Here is an 18,661-nt window from a genome sequence, read left to right as displayed (position 1 = left end):
ATATATGTTTATATATATTAATATATATGTATATAGTTTTAGAAAGATATATATATATATATATATATATATATATATATATATATATATATATATATATATACATGGTTCCCCTTTATAATCTCGAAATACTGAAAGCTCGAATTTCAGTATCTCGAAACTATAAAGTCGAACAGCCCACAATCCCGAAACACACAAACACGAAAAACTAAAATCCAGAACATTCACAAACCATACACCACACAACACGCACACCATTCAACCCACAACACATAAACTACACAATCCTACTCTACATCTATGGGGGGCAAGCACACCTGCACACCCCCTCTACTTATATATACCAACTCCGAGATCACACTAACAGTTGAACAATGCATCACTCACACGCAGACATTCCACACTCCCTCGCACACACTCACACACACATCACACATACACAAACACAACCTCCCTACCTAACCCACATGCACAACTTACAATAAAATTCACATACACTCACTTACCTTCACTTCTGTAAACCATCCCTGCCAAACACTTCCCGTCCCATTCCTACACTACATAAGTGCAGATTTGAGCTATTCAAATTCGTGCTTATGCACTTTCGAGTTTTTACAGTTTTGCCTTTATGGTCCCGAGATACTGAAATTCAAGCTTTCAATATTTCGGGATTGTAAAGGGGAACTATCTACATATATAGATATGTTGTATCTGTTTAGATATTAATATATTTACACACACATACATTTAGATGTTGGTATACATTCTCTGTACTGTTGAATGACTGGACTGGATAATAAGTTTCTGAAAATATCAGATTTATTTGTATCTGGCATGGCGTAGTGGTAAACCACTTTGTCCATGGTATGCAGGGTCCTGGGTTTGAGCCTTGCAGGAGCTGTTTATTTTGTTGCTGGGCAGAATACGGCCCGTTGGATACAGAGTGATTAAAAGACTTTTAAGCAGTTGTAAGCGGGTTTGCACGGGGGTTAGTACTGCCTACACAGGTTAAGCAATATAGAAGCTAACTGAGTGTAAGACACTGTAACTGGAAGTTAGCAGTGCTTAGCTCCGCGCCAACCTGGGCAAACCCGCTTAAACTACTTTAAAGTGCCTTAATCACTTTGTATCCAACAGCCCGTGTTCTGCCCAGCAACAAAATAAACAACCTCTGTGAGGCTTGAACAAAGCATAGACAATGTGATTTAAACTAAGATAAAACTAAATAGATAAATGCCTCTCTCTCTCCATGCATACATCTATACATATATGTCAATATATATATATATATATATATATATATATATATATATATATATATATATCTATATATATATATATGTATGTATAGATATATACAGCTATATATCTATAGATATAATAGAGAACATAAAGACAGATGAACACAGGCACCATTAATGGGGGTGAGGGGGCTCAAGCAACATATGTCTTACACGTATTGATATCCCCCAACCCAGCAAAACAGGTCTGCCCTGCAATATAATACCAACTGTTGCAAATGCCATAACCAGGACCTGGCATTACATGGCTTCAAGATATTAACAATAAGCCATCCCACCTGTATTATGTCAGGCTGGTATTGATAATATATCATGCAGTACAGTCTGGCTACCATAGTGAATGTACAATGTGGAAACAATAAACAGTCCTATGATACATATACACAGACACATGTATGCAGATACTTATATATGTGTATATACATATATATATATATATATATATATATATATATATATATATATATATATATAGATAGATATGTAACTACACACACACACAGAGGTATGTCTAGGAAGATACATAATCAGAGGGTGCACACCATACTGAATAGCCAGTATCCCTACAGTTGCAACCTCATCTGGTGGACAGTGTATGTCACCCATACCACAGACAATTGTTGCCTGACACATATACTCACAGAGAAGTCAAAGGATGTAACACAACACACAGGTTCATATACATAGGAAAGGTTCAGTTGTGTACTATTATAGTTGTATATGCCATGTCATATAGCTGATTATGCTTTGACACACACACAAATGGAATAATGCAACATTCAAACAGATCATTTATTACAGTAATCTGAAAACATCGCATCTGTTAGTGTCCCTGCCAAGGCCTTCAAGTAGTACAACAGGAAAGACAGACTTGGCCACACAATAACAAGCAATCAACAGTATGTAATGCAGATGTATAGCCCAGCAGCCTCTAAATACACTATGCATGCAATCCCTAGGGGGAAAAGACCAGGGTTGACACTATGGGTGGTATCTGTCACATAACAATGCATAACTGAAATCATCACAATCACACTGATGGCAGTAAGAAGTAGGCCAGCAATGTTCACAAGGTGAAATGTATGGTAATGTACATCTGCATACCTTAAGGCAGCTTACTACTGGTAGTCCTCACATGTTGTAACACCCTAGGATACTTATGGTGCATACCCCCCATATACTGGCTTACACGGGCATAGCACAATGTTACATACACTGACCTCTAGCCTGCACAGGTGTACACATGTGTTGTGCAAATGAAGCCCACATATATATGGTGCATATGGTCTGTACACCATTATTTATTAACACCATACCTGATAACAAGCCAATCAGATAACACACTGCTGGACATGTGTGTAGTAGGGGCTGTTTCTGAGGACATTACTTGGACATTCTGTGTTTTTATGTACAGTACTGTGGTCTGTATATGTAGGGCAGGGGTCTGCAGCCTTCACTATCCAAAGAGCCATTCCTGACCCCTCACCCACCAAACTAAATTTATCGGGAGGCACAACAGCTATCTGACTCCTACAATGAAGATAGCAGAGCAAATATGGTTTCATATATAGTTATACTAAATATAATATAACTAAAGTGTATAAGAACAATACCTATCATATGTCCATAATTGTATTCCTGCATTGGGATTGCTTGATCTGTGTGTGTGTGTGTGTGTGTGTGTGTGTGTGTGTGTGTGTGTGTGTGTGTGTGTGTGTGTGTGTGTGTGTGTGTTGTGTGGTTGTGTGGTAGAGTGTCCATTAATCCTCAGAGGTACAAGGAGCCACTACAGCAGGGTTGAAGAGACACATGTGGTTCCAGAGCCGCAGGTAGCAGACCCCTGATTTAGGATGATTGACAACTGTATGTGTATTGCGCTTACGAACCATGGGCTCTGTACAGACTATGGTAGACACCATTGTTCTCTTTCCTTTTCTATCTGATGATACATGCTGCTCCAGTGTTAAGCTTGTGTATCATATGTGTCTGTGGCTGCGTTGACATTGGACATTGGATGTGGGTATGCATTTTATTACAGGCGTCTGCTACACTGTGCTGTGACCTGCATGTCGAGCCCGCTATAATCACAGGTACATGTGTATTCCCCCATGCAATATGCATTCTAGTGTTGTGGCAGTCTGCCTGTGGTTTGCCCAGTGTTTTGTGACATGCCTAGCAGCCTACTGTAATTTCCCAGTGTGCTGTTATGTCCAGTTACTTGCAAGACATGCAGCCAGGCCAGCATAACGGTTGTGAATTTCTGACAAAGCAGTGGTATGCTGTACAGATGTATGTCACTATCTACTGGGTAGTATGTGGCCATGTGTACTCAGCACCACCAGGTACTATGTGTCAGGACAGACTGGCGTGTGTGCATGCATACACTGTGTGGGCATATGTACTCCAGTATTGTCATGATATACCCAAGTACATGGCTAGTAACATCCACATTGGGAGGTGTGGTCCACATGTCTCTCATGAAGACATGTGTGCACTTTTGGACTGACCACAGAGTGCCAGACTGTCCACATATATTGGTCATACCCCTGCTGTAGTCCACAGGATCATTACTGTGCTAGCAGTGGTACTGTACTATGATGCCCTCAGGATGTCTGTCCATAGCCAGTGGTGCACATGTTTACAGCAGATGTGACCTCCCACACCCAACATGTCTGTTAAGACACCCCTATGACAGTAGCAACAGTCTACAAGTATACCTGCAATACATCCATGACATCCCCTTGCACTAAGGGGTTGTGACTATTGTTGCTGAGGTAGGACTCCACTCCATGTTCTGGACATATGGTAAACATATATCCACATATCTATATAGATATATACACATATACATATCCACATACATATCCACATACACATATGGAGATATATATATATATACACATATGAACACTGACACATATACATATACACAGTAATGACTCCAACAAGTGGCTAAGCTTCTGATGTCATTCAAAGGGGATCCAGTATCTGTCTGGGAGGACATGACTGACAAACCACGATGCTTTGCCAGAGATGGTCTGCACCTGTTGCTCCTGGGATTCAGGTTACTGGCTACAGCTCTTGGCACCCCCATATTGCCTTATCTAGGCAAGGTTCATAGGACAAAACCACCACCATAACAGATACAAGCATGCAAAACAGAAGGTAAAGCTACTCAATGCTAGACGTCTAAACCTAAAAAGGCACTCTTGAGGCACACCTACAAATGGGGAACATCGATATCTGTGCAGTACATGGGACCTGGTTCATCACTCCAGAGAGCACACCTGTAATACTAGGCTATGTGGCACACCTCATCTCTGAGGGCTTTTCATCCAGAAGAAAGGGGGTAATTGTCCCACTGTACTCATCCCTCATTACATATATCTCCTAGATGTATGTAAGTATGTATATATATATGTATATATATATATATATATATATATATATATATATATATATATCTTGTGTTATCTCCCTCCTATCTTCCCTCATTAGGCCAGTCATCGAGTACAATTCCCCATTTGGCATGTACCTCACTAGACACCTGCAACAACTGGAGAGGCCACAAAAGTACCTCACAAAGAGGATCCTAGGCCTTAAACACTTGTCCTGTATGGACAGACTAAAAAAACTCCAACTATTCTCTTTCTCATATCGCCTACTTAGATGCAATCTCTGCTTGACTTACAAAGCCACGTCTGACACAGCTCTGTTAGAAATACTACATCTAAATAAATCCCAATCCCTCCACACCGCACACTCCAGAGACCTCAATCTCATTACCACAATCAACAGAAAATACTGAAGGGACAGGCTCATAACCTAGTGACTGCCCGTGCTATGGAATAGACTTACCATATATGTCAAACAGAGCACCTCACTGCCCCTCTTCGAGAGAAATCTTGATGAGTGGATGGGAAATAGAAAATTCACCCCGGGGATCACTCCAGTGGCTCTACTCGACAGAGGCACTGGGAACTAAGGTCAGGTGGCATGATGCCAGGGTAATTCTATGGGCTAGGCTTGTAAAGGCTCCAGGGCCATTAGCCTAGTACACACCTATGAACCTAGGAACCTATATATGTATATATACCTAAATATATTTGTCAATGTATACATGTGTGTGCATATCTGCACCTTCGTAATGTGTACTCCTTCCACATTGTACCTTCCCTACAGTAGAATGACATTTCTGCTTGATATGTTACAGATTTTGCTCTGACAGTTTATAGGTGAATTGGCTTACTGTTAAAAGCATTGTAGCTGTGTTGTGGAGGGTCCTGGATTCAGGAACTGCATGTGCTGGATATTGGATTGCACAGCATATCTGTTAGGGCTGTGGAGGGGGGCAACATAGCAGTAATTACCAGGTATCCATCATTTGTGCCCCCACCCCCATTAACAGTGCATATGGTCTGTTATGTTGTAGTGAGTTGTTCAGAATGTTGTTCCCATGTGGACATGCTATACACATTTCTATCTGTATATATATATATATATATATATATATATATATATATATATATATATATATATATACATATGAACATATTTATCTATCTGTATACAATTGATGTTATATGATTATTTGTGAGTCATACATATATATATACATATGTCTGTCTGTCTACATTTACAGATATATATTTGTCCATATGTCCATGCATGTTTGGCTCATAATTTTGTCCTGTACCTCATTCTCTTGGCAATTGACATGGATGATCTCAGGACTGAAGTCAGTAACTACTGATGACACCTTTGTGTTTCAGACTTCAACTCCTTCAAAATATGTGTTTTTATACATATAACTGTTTACCTAGCAACATTATAAGTGTATGAGAACAATATTTGACATATATCAGGGTGGGAGGATGGCATAATGGTTAAGGTGTTTACCTTGCAGACACAAGAGGCAGGGCTTGCCTCTCACATGGGGTAATTGGCTAGGCTTAAAAGAGCCCACAAGGGCAGTTAGCCTAGTATGAACCTATGAACCTATCACTATTTGTACCCACATTTTGGCACACTTTGTCTGGAATTATTGCATTAAGAGGTTGTGAGATATGATATTACTACAGTTCCTGTACTGTTGAATGATTGTGCTGGATGATATGTTTGTGATAACATCAGATTAATGTATATCTGTCATGGCTTAGTGGTAAGTCACTTTTTGTCTATGGTTTGTAGGGTCCTGGGTTTGAGCATTACAGAGGCTGTTTATTTTCTTGCTGGGCAGAACATGGGTCGTTTGATACAGAGTGATTAAGGCACTTTAAAGCAGTTGTAAGGGGGTTTACGTGGAGCTAAGCACTGCTAACTTCCGGTTACAGTTTCTTACACTCAGCTTCTGAATTGCTTAACCTGTGTAGGCAGTGCTTACCCCTGCACTAACAGGCTTAAACCCGCTTACTGCTGCTTAAAACTGCTTAATCCCACTTAACCCCGCTATAAATTCTTTAAAAGAAAAGAAAAGAGGGTTGACAGGAAAGTGGTGAAAAAGGGGCAGAAAGAGGGAATGACAGTAGGGAAAAATAGCTAGGGATGTGCAGGAAGGGTGTAGGGAAGGTCCATAGCTGCCTATTGCTTCTACAGCTACAGCTGTGCATATACACTGAATTTGGAGGTAGATTTGGACACTCAAACCCCTGGGAGAGGGGTGAGGACAACAAAAATTAATTGTGATGCCAATTAGAACAGATTCCATGTTTCCAGTGGACATGTGTGCAAAATGGACAGCTATGTATGGGGCGAGATTTTTTTGTGGGAACAGATTGCCCTTTTTTTTCAGGTGGGAGTGGGATGTTGGGGAGGGGTAGTAGGTATATTTGGGTAGGTAGATTGGGTAGGTTAACAGACAAGACACACAAAACACATACAGGGGCGGTATATGACACATGTGGGGCGTAAACACCTTGATGGGGAGGAGTGTTGGTATATCAGAAGCCCACAAGCCCCTAGTGGTAATAGTGGGACTGAGGTCCCCACCCATGGGCAGTCACCACTGCACCTTCACAGCCCCAAAGTGGCTGAGCTGGGGGCTGAGCCACAGAGCCAGGTTGACTCTCTAATTTTGACATGTGGCCCTCAAGCTGACGTAGAAGATCACCGACCTGGTCGTTGATCGCTCTACACACCACACCCCTCGACCTGGAGATGGGTGACAGGTGCCTGTCCGCACCCACTCCTGGTGGGGCGAGCTCCATCCCCTGAGGTGTTTCCACCCGAAGGTGGTGCAGGACCAATGGACAGGGAGGTGTGGGGTTGGGCCCCAGACATGCTGGTGCCCGGCGCTTCGGGCCAGCCAAGGTGGGATAGGTGGGTCTGCTGGAACCGCCCTTCCCAAGCGTGCTATAGTGTTTAGATTTCAACATCATATATGGGTTAGTAATAGTCAACACATTCCAAGGTTAGGTATAACAGCATGCATAGATATTCCCATTAACCCAGACACCAGATATGGAACAGTTGCATAGCAAACAGAAAACATGCATATATGGGACCACAATGGTTATAAGAACAGCATGCAGTTACGTTGATGGCACCATGCCAACAATGTTGGAATAATTCAATATGGCACATGGATGTGAACCATTAGAATATTTATCAAATGAGTGGCCATTATCAGAGTCAGTACGTACCAGATGTGGTGGGTATGTTGATTATTGTTGGAAATAAGGTGGGGGGGGAGAGAAAGATGTCAATTAACAAGTAGTATATTCCTGTACTCGACATTACTTTGCTAGTCAGTGCTGTTATCTGTACTTTACAAGTCTTACTACACTACCCTATAGACCTATATTGGACACTGATATGGCTGTCAACATCATTACACATGAACCGGTTTTACCTGCAGTATACACCTCTTACCTGTTATACCTGTGGAGGGAATGTTTGCTAACACTCACTAACTGTTTGCACACATACGGACGGATTCCAGGTTGATGTTTTGCACTATGCTACCAAGTCTTTCTGCACAGACTCTGGCCATTTGTTGACCACATGCTGGTATGCCTGGACATATCTAGAATATTGCCCTCTTCCACCTTTAGTGACCTGGCACACACATATACATGCTTTCCTACACAGTTATATTATGTAGCACAGTGTGGGTGACAGTGACCAGTGATACTTTATTATTCAGAGAAACTGCATCACTCACAATCCTCTACAATACCAGGGTGGACGGTACCAATACAGGTTATATTGATCTGTATTTCACAGCACAGTGTTCATATCCAATGTACCTGTGAGAGCAATGTTTGTTAGCACTACCTGACTGTTGCCACACAAGGTCCAGATTACATATTAGTATTATGCACATACATCTCACTCTGTTACTGTACACACTCTGACCACAGCTTAACAGGTTGGTGTGTAAATGGGACATACATGGCTCCTTAGTCACATAAGGTATTGGGGAGTTGCTAGTGTGCCAGGTTTGTTATCATAGATGTGTGTCAATCAGTTGTATTTCCTGTTTGCTGCCTATACATCTGGGATCATCCGACTGATTTCCCAGGGGAACAGGTTGATAGGCATTACATATGGACCACTTTAATAGACAGTCTGGATATATCTGTACAGTCGTGGTGTATAATTCTGTATGCAGACTACTACTACTGGTAGGATTCAAACCGTGGCTGTGTGTGTTAATAAAACAACAGTTCACATCACAGTTGCATGTGCTATTCATGTTTTGTTGCCTGTATTTCCCCTGTTTACTGTCTATGTGTCTCTCAGGTGTACTACATGGGCTCTGGGGATTACACATGTCATCTACAGGCATTCCTACACATTCACATTATGGTGCATGGTGTGGGTAACAGTACTTAATACTACAGTACTATTACATGATTGCAAATCTACATTACCATATGATACCAGAATATGCACATACAGTCCAGCAGTGTTTTGTCAGGGTATTACACTTTTATTGCTTACTAATAATATGAGACTCTTCCTGCCATATTCTCTAGTGTATGCAGTAATTGCCCTGAACAATACAGGTTTTATACTAGCAATTACTTCACTACTACTTTTATTTCCTATGACAGTAAAAGCATAAGTATTACTGAACTGCCTCGCACTGCAACCGTGCCAGGTGGCAGATGTGGGCTTCCTGGTTCACGGCCCACTCCACTGCTGCTGTGGGGGACATAAGAGGAATATTTAGCCATACCTGTCCATGATATACCTGAGCTGGCAATTATTAAACTGGTAGTGGACTGATACACATGGCTGGGACATCCCCTGATGCTCTAGCCTCTTGCAGCCACTCCTTCAAGAGGCCCCCCTTCTGCCGCTTCAGGTCGGCATAGTGGTGCCTGACCTGCTCACCAGTTCGGGGTATGCCAGTGGTACTGGTGAGGTCACGAGCGAGATGGTCCCAGGTCTCCGCCTTATATTGGGAGCCCTAGTACCCGCCCTGCAGCAGTCTCTGTGCATGGTCTTTAACTAGGAGTCCAGCCATGACCATGGGCTCCTGGATACACCAGTGCTGTGCCCGGAAGCGCACTCCTTCTCCCCTTACTGCCATACTGCCTGCAAGGGGAAGCTACAACCAGTTATGAGCTGTATTCCTGCCTCTTGGGTTTAAGTAGGGCCGATTTCCCACACTTTTCCATGACTGTCTGGTTTTGAAAAGGCTAAGCTATAGGCAAACCTGCTTACCTAAGGCTGGCATTGTTTAAAGGGGTATACCACTGTGCACAAAGAGTTAGCTGGTGTATACATTGCTCACACCTCCTAAGCTGGCCTGTGAAATGCTTGGTATTGCCTACAGTAGACATTCATTGTAATGCCTTTTTGGCACTGTGTTATTATTCATTACACCTTATATGTATGCCTAGCATCCCTAATGTATGTGTACATACACTCTGTGGGGTCCTTGTGTTTTATTGTGGACTTTGACACTCTATTACAAGTACACCTCATTTCTGGGCTTACTGCTGTACTCCAGTTCACATATTTGTGTTATGTATTCGGCTATGGCACATATGAGTGTATACTGATGCCTTTCACAGGTTTAGTTTAGTTATACTATGGTGACGACATGTTTACTACTACCTCATTCGTCTGTACTTCTGTGATGGCTTGGTGGATAGCTACTGGGACTATGATGTATAGGGTCCTGGGCTCGAGACCAGCATGGTTGGTTATTTTGTTGCTGGGCAGAACAAGGCCCATTGGATACAGAGTGATTAAGGCACTTTAAAGCAGTTGTAAGCAGGTTTGCGTGGGTTTGCGCAGTGGTAAGCACTGCTTATTTCAGGTTATAGTTTCTTACACTCAGTTAGCTTCTACATTGCTTAATCTGTATAGGCAGTGCTTACCCCTGTGCAAACGCACGTAAACACGCTTACTAGTGCTTACATATGCTTACTACTGCTTATCTATGCTTGCACTTGCTTACTACTGCCTTATTCATTATGACACTGACTCTTCAAATGTGCATTTCATGCAGTACTCCAGTTCATAAATATGTTATTTAGTGGATTTTGCAATAAAAATATTGATTATACCAAGCCTTGCCATGTAAAATAGACTGTGCTGTAGTGGGACTCGAACCCGGAGTGCCTGCTCATTAGGCGAATGCTCTGCCCACTACACTATTGCTGTGCTGCATCATTTGCATATACCTTCCTTGTTATCCTCTTCAGCCTTTTAAGCTGCTTTAACCATAGCTAAGCAATAGGCACACCCCGTGCACCTACGGTTAGCTGTACTTGGATTTTTTTTAAAAAATAAAGGGGTTACTTCTTTTGATTTTTATGTCCTGTTGCTGTTGTATACATGGGGGACTGTTGGTGGGGATATGCGGACACCTATGAGCAGTCTTGCTCATTTATTTACACTTTCTGATGTTCTACATTGCAGGGGTGTGTTTATTCTGAGAGCTCTGCTCTCAGACATGCCCCTGCACCCGTACACGCTCCGTGTAAGCCTAGGAGCTTGATCAGCGCTCCTTCATTATTATGCATGGTGTGGTGCCATCCTGCTCCTACATGGGTGCTTCCGTGCAGGACTAACTTAGTCCTGCATGGAAGATTAGTGAATCTGGGGGATTGTCTATCTATATACATACATGTTTTATATATGTATGCTTCTCTCGCTCTCTCTCTGTATATGTATGCGTGTGTGTGTGTGTGTATATATATATATATATATATATATAAAATGGCCCATAAGGGCAGTCAGCCAAGTACTAATCTATGAACCTATGAGTGCAGTACCCACATTTATTTATCAATGCTGACAGTGCATTTGTGGCATACCTTAAAACTTTTTTTACTCCAGAATTTTTGGTAAAGCCAAAAATATGGTGGGACAAATGTCCAAAATCAAGGAAAATTTTAAACACTACTGTAATTCAGTTAAAAAAAATAATAGAATAACAGGTTTTGCATTAATGTACATTTTCTGAGCACTGTGATGTATACAACCCTTAAGTTTGGCATTACTGACTGACTTTAAATTGCAGTAATTTAAAAGAAAATAAAAAAAATATGATGTACAGGGCAAACATATGAGACAAATCAGGGACATTCTGAAAAAAAAACACAGTGACAGTTGAAAAGTAAGATTTGTAGTCATGGCTGAAGTGTTGAATTATTCAGTATTAGCTAGTTTATTCTAGTGAGTTGCTTTTTACATTTGTAGCAAGCAGCTTGCTACAGTTTTAGAGTTGAAGAGCTTTTATTTGTTTTCTTACCTGTGAATGTGTCAGAGGGCATGGTTATCAGGTGCAGATAATGCAGATGCGCAGTACCAGTATTTGTTTATGAAACACAAATACTGCATTTGCAGTCACAGCTGAAGCACTGAAGTGTTCAGTCTGTGGTAGTTTGACTGAAGCAACATGCTTGGTAGATTTTAGGCAAGCGGCTTGCTACAGTAGAATATAAGATCTTTTTGTCTTTTCTTCAAAGTGAAAATTAAGATTTTTGTTTCTGCTTCTCAAGTTGAGGTTGAGAGAGCTAGCTATGATTCTGCTGTGCCTCCATGTATTCCATACAAATGTGGACACAAACACACACACACACACACACACACACACACACACACACACACACACACACACACACACACACACACACACACACACATATCTGTACAGCCTAGGTATTAATGTATTAAACACATATGCTTGCTGCTTTACCTTGCTCCTGACACACATTTTAAACATTTATCTGATGGTGCTACCTCATGAATTACAGCAATTAAATATTTATTTTTATTGCTAAAGTGTTAGCTGTTGTGTTACTATTTGGAGTAGAAGTGTAAAATATTTATTCATAGCTGATAAACTTGAGTTCCCATAAATGTCATGCGAAATCCATGACTACAGCATCATCTTTTAACTATGTTAAGACTCAAGATTGAACACTATTTGAAAGACTATGAAAGCAGATCCCCCTAAAATGCAAATAGAAGGGCCCGTAGGTGGTATGTGAGCCATACCCAAATTCAGTGGAGGGAGCTCACACATAATACTGTTGGAAGATCAACATTAGTCTGGTAAGCAATATTTTCTGTCTTAGGCACTTGACTATCCTGCTCCTTTAGATTTTAAACATAAGCATATGTGATGGATCCAGAATGTCAGTATCAGGTGGAATAAAATGAAAGAAAAATATTCATCACAATAGAATGGATGACATACCTATTGTGAATATGCTTAAACACAAGGAACTGGGTCATATCATTGATATTCAAATAAAATTTGAACACTCTCAGATGTTTGATTGGGTATCTAGCATAGCCAAATTTGTGTTAGGCTGTATCTCAATATCCCCAAATCTGAACTCATACCAATAAATAAATAAATAAATAAACAAACAAACAAATAAATAAATTATCACATCACAGCTAGTTGTACAAAATACTGTATGTCCCCTTCTGATCACAAGAGTTATCTTAATACCTCAGCTGAACTCTTCATTATTCCAAATGAGATACTTCAACTACCTATTAACAAACTGCCTGACTTTCACTGCCACTGCTCAGCATGACCAGCAGTTCCTTCACATTATAAAAGAAGTGCTGGGAGTGGTGGCGACATACTGCTTACGGTTTTTAACCCAGGGATAGAAGGTACAGGGCTTGATTCTGACCTCTGGCTATACTATTCTTGTAACAGTCGGCAGACTGATAGCCACATATTTGCCTATGAACATATGAACCTATAAATGCTAACTCCTTTTTACTGATAGTTAACAATACTAGGGGCCCAAATACCTTTGATCTTGGCCCCTTCTTCAATACCTTCTTGTGTATACTCTTCCCTCAGTAAATTGGACATCAAATCAGTGACTTTTTCCTTTAAAACTGTCAGTACTTTCTCTCCAGCTATGTTTTTATACTTCTTAAAAACAAACCTTCTTCAATTACTTAATTCTACTGTAGTCCTCCATTGACAAGCCAACTACCTATGACTCTGATTTCCACTTCCCTTTAAAATAGTTGCATTGAAAAGGCAAGCACTGTCTGCAGCAAATATGCTAGTGCTTCTACCTGCTGTTACCAGCTATCTACCCAGCCAGGAGCCATTTTCCTACCTCACGTATTTAACAATTTAAGTGTTTTACATTTTCTGTATCTCTAGCAGCAATAAAAGCTTTACAAATCACACCGTCAGCATTAAAATTATCTTCACCTAAACAACAGACACAAAGACTGTTTGTCCAGAGGTGGTATATTGTAACCACATTTACATTTCTTAAATGCTTTACTCTCCATTTTAAGCTAAACACCTCAGATTTTCAAAATTCCAACAACAGTAACAGCATACTGTAAAACCAAGCCAATAACAACAAACAGTACCCTTACAAACAAGACAGTGCTGAGCAACTGGATGGGTAAGGTGATAAAAATTAAGTACACACAAAAGTCCTGGGAACATATACCAGGCAGAAACTTGCTGTACCAAATAATTCTTTGAAAAATGTTCTCCTTGAGCAAGTCTTGTAGAATAAAAACACAGCTTTATTACGAAAATGCAGTAGGTAAGCGCTTTCATGGGACTACCTCCCACTTCATCAGACCATTACAATAGCAGTACTATCCATTTATTTATAAGGCAAGTTAAATTGGTAATATCAATTAAATAGTAATTGCCCATTCATTTTAAAGAGATATCCATCTCTACTTGAATCACTTGCATCGTATCTGTTCAAACATTACTAATATAAAAACACATATACAAGTATATAAAAAATATATAAAATACATACATACAAATAATAAAATGAATCCTTTAACTGTTTCTCATGTCATACTTAAATTTCATCCTAAATATGCACCATTCTGTTATAAACTTCATAACTTTGATTTAACATACATGGTTAATACTACTGATAACATAATTCCTATTCATACTGGGTCTTATTAACGTAGAGACCTGTTCTTTAGTATAGGCTTTAATGGTATCCTGTCATTTAGTCCCTTACCTCTATTGCCTCTTAACTTGACTATCCACCTTACTTCTGATGTTTCTGTTTTGTTGATTATATCTCCCCCTCTATCATTTTCACTAACCACTTCAATGGCCATAAATCTAAAATTATGTGTGGAATCCATTTTCAACACATGTTTGGCCAAAGCATTAGTTTTATCCAAGTTCCTGATGCTTATTAAATCCTCTCTTATACTTGTTTTAAATTCCCTATTTGTCTTACCTATATAGTAAGATGAACACATGTTACAGATAGCTAAATATACTATATTTTGAGTACTGCAAGTGGCCGTAACTTTAAATGTAAACTCTATTCCTGTATCAAGGTGTTCAAATTTATTACTATGATCTATCCATTTACATTGGTTACACTTACCACATGGTATTGTTCCTACATGTTCTTCTTTTTCTTTTGCTTTCTTCTCTTTACTAGCATAACAAAGGTGCCATTTTAGTGACTTCTTATTTCTATAGCAAAATACTGGTTCTTCTCCAACCAACTCTCTTATATGCGGGTCACTTGTAAGTACGGGCCAGTGTTTCCTAACAATATCTTTCATAATCCTAACATCAGACGTATAATCCGTGGCTATTTTAACTTTATCTGAGTGGGATATATCTATTTTTCTCATCATCCGACTCTCTCCTTGTATAAAATAAGGTTTGCCTTTTGTGGGCCTCAAAGTCTCAAATTCTGTCATTACTTCTTGTATTTCATTATGACTATAACCTCTTTTAAAGAATTTCCCACTCAAATCTTCTATCTCATTTTCAAATATTGTCTCTTCTGCTGTTAATCTTGAAATTCTTAATGCTTGCTATATATATATATATATATATATATATATATATATATATATATATATATGTATTCTTGTAGCACTCCTTTCTATATACTTGGGTTGAGAAACTCCCTTGTGGGTCCCTGTTCACCATTACATCAAGGAAGGATTATGAAAGATATTGTGAGGAAATAATAGCATTTACTAAGCATCAGGAACTTAGATAAAACTAATGCTTTGGCCAAACATGTTGAAAATGGATTCTACACATAATTTCAGATTTATGGCCATTGAAGTGGTTAGTGAAAATTATAGAGGGGGAGATATAATCAACAAAACAGAAATTTCAGAAGTAAGGTGGATAGTCAGGTTAAGAGGCAATAGAGGTAAGGGACTAACTGATAGGATACCATTAAAGCCTATACTAAAGAACAGGTCTCTATGTTAATGAGACCCAGTAAGAATAGGAATTATGTTATCAGTAGTATTAACCATGTATGTTAAAGTCATGAAGTTTATAACAGAATGGTGCATATTTAGGATGAAATTGAAGTATGACATGGGAAACAGTTAAAGGATTCATTTTATTATTTTTATGTATGTATTTTATATATTTTTTTATATACTTGTATATGTGTTTTTATATTAGTAATGTTTGAATAGAAACAATGCAAGTGATTCAAGCAGAGATGAATATCTCTTTAAAATGAATGGGTAATTACTATTTAATTGGTATTACCAATTTAACTTGCCTTATAAATAAGTGTATAGTACTGCTATTGTAATGGTCTGATGAAGTGGGAGGTAGTCCCATGAAAGCGCTTACCTACTGCATTTTCGTAATAAAGCTGTGTTTTTATTCTACAAGACTTGCTCAAGGAGAACATTTTTCAAAGAATTATTTGGTACAGCAAGTTTCTGCCTGGTATATGTTCCCAGGACTTTTGTGTGTACTTGATTGTTTGAGGACTTTTTTTTGGGTTAACATTTTTCCAGTTTGTTTCTTGGTTCTTGTAAGGTGATAAAAATGTTAAGATGCCTAGGGAGGGACAGTACAATAAACTAAAAGTGTCCAAAAATGTGAAACACAAGGTTTGCTCTTACCAGAAATATAATTAGGAACATAGAAACATTTTTAACACTACAGGCGATCATGAGGACCATAAATACCTAACCATATACACATTTAAGAAGACACTTTCTGCCTCCCTTTTCAAGTACTGTGTTAGCATTTAATAGTACCTAACAACCAAATCAAGCAGGGTTGTAGAAGGCAATCCTGGAGTAAATGTCTTATCCAGTCATGATGACTAGCCTTAAATGTAGTCAAAACAGTACTTTGACATGTATTGTTAACTTATTCCATAGGCTGGGAATACATGGAGTTAGGATCTTATCTCTGCAGTGCTAATTGTTTATTTGGTGAGGTAGATATAGGTCCCTAGTGCAGATGTTTGTAGAGCTACTAGTTTTGCAAGGAAATAGAAGGTCAAATAGGATTCAGTCTTCCATGGTTCATAAAGCAAGACACAGGTCAAAAGTCAAAAGACAAGTCACAAATCAGACACTTGCCTTCTGAGTATAAGGAGATTTGTTATAATCTTTTGAGATGGGTCTATATCATAACATCGAAGTTGCAAAACTTTGAATGCTATGATATTGAACCCAAAACCGTGAAGACTGACAACAGCAAAGCTGTGGAACATCAAATTCTTTCCCAGGGAAAGAATTCAGTGGGCCATTTCTGCAGCTTTGCTATTTACTCCACTGTGGTGCAATCTCGGAGTTGGTATATTTAAGTAGGGGGGGTGTGGTACACAGCCCCACCACATTAGAAATGGTGTGTAGTGTTTGTGTGTTCCATGTTTTGTGCTAGAACAGCAATTTTTTCTCCCAGGGGAAAAAATCGCTGTTATCAGCTTTCAGAGTTTTATGATTTCGGGGTTTGCAGTTCGATGTTATGGTGTTCGCTTTTATTGTGTTTTGATCATGTGATACAAACCCTTTTGAGATAGCTGAAAGAATGAAGACTTTGATTTTCTTTGTAAGGTATCTTTATGGCATTTCCAGTTGAGCAATATACTTCAATTTATTCATACCAACTTAGGCACTGTGTTCAGTGAGAAGTCTGAGAAAATTCAGGTTAATAAAACGAAGGAACCAAATGCAAACTCAGAAATCTAAAACAATTATAACAGGATAAAACAAAAACCAGGTGGCTGAAAGCCCAATAAAAACAACTTTAATAGAAGCAGTAACTAAAAACTTTTACAAAAAGATAAGCGCTTTTGTTCACATCACATACTAAATGCTGGACTTCATGACATCCATATCACATTCTTGTGACCATAGATTTCAAAGATTTATATACTGTAATCCCCTAGAACTTGGGGGTTCAATGGGTTACAGAACTTATGGTTGAAAAGGGGGTTGCTTAGGAAGATATTAATTTGTATGAGGATCTTTTAGGAATAGTCTTTAATAATAATTGTATATATTTTGAGGGTAGGTATTTTTTGCAAAAAAGTGGAGTAGTAATGGGGTCTCCTTGCGTAGCACCTTTCGCCAACCTCATCATGGCATATTGGGAACACCAATATATAATGAAAAGTGAATTTAGCACCAATTTGAGGATGTATTTGTTATACCTGGATGATATATTTATCATTTGGGAGGGAATTGAAAATAGGCTTCTCACCTTTATGTCTTATATTAATTAAACAACTAGTTTTTTTGAAGTTTAGTAACACTTTTAGTGCAGAGAGGTTATCTTATTTGGATGTTTTATTGGAAAAGGACAAGGTTAAACAAAGATATATTTTCAGGAAGGCCACCCATTCAAATACATTTCTCTACTTCTCCAGCTCGCATTCTTACCATCAAAAAAGGTCTTTTGTTAAAGGCCAGTTAGTTAGGGCAGCAAGAGTTGTGTCCTTAGATGAAAAATTTAGGAAGGAATGTGAGAATTTGATTTGTATGTTTGAGAGAAGGGAGTACCCACTGGGTCTTTTACAAGAACTTTATTTTGAAGTTACTAATAAAAAATGGGAAATGGGAAATGGGAAATTCACCCCGGGGATCACTTCTGTGGCTCTGCTCAACAGGGGCACAGGAAAATAATT

The 18,661-nt window shown here is 39.2% G+C and overlaps 2 protein-coding genes across 2 annotated transcripts in view; both read right to left on the bottom strand.

Annotated features, from left to right (window-relative positions):
- LOC122800102 (protocadherin beta-15-like) overlaps nucleotides 1–15,458 on the bottom strand; it is a 35,262-nt gene extending 19,804 nt beyond the window's left edge. The window contains exon 1 of the mRNA XM_044069625.1: nucleotides 15,134–15,458. Within this exon, the coding sequence (XP_043925560.1) occupies nucleotides 15,134–15,458 (325 nt within the window). The remainder of the gene's footprint in view (nucleotides 1–15,133) is intronic.
- The window catches only part of LOC122799768 (protocadherin beta-15-like), a 142,291-nt gene that overhangs the window by 98,379 nt on the left and 25,251 nt on the right, over nucleotides 1–18,661 (bottom strand). The window lies entirely within an intron of this gene.

Source organism: Protopterus annectens, chromosome 4.part0, assembly GCF_019279795.1.
Source record: "Protopterus annectens isolate FY-2018-M chromosome 4.part0, PAN1.0, whole genome shotgun sequence".
Classification (NCBI taxonomy): Eukaryota; Metazoa; Chordata; order Ceratodontiformes; family Protopteridae; genus Protopterus; species Protopterus annectens.
Note: the sequence above shows the minus strand (reverse complement) of the source record. Positions and strands in the feature narration are given on the sequence as shown.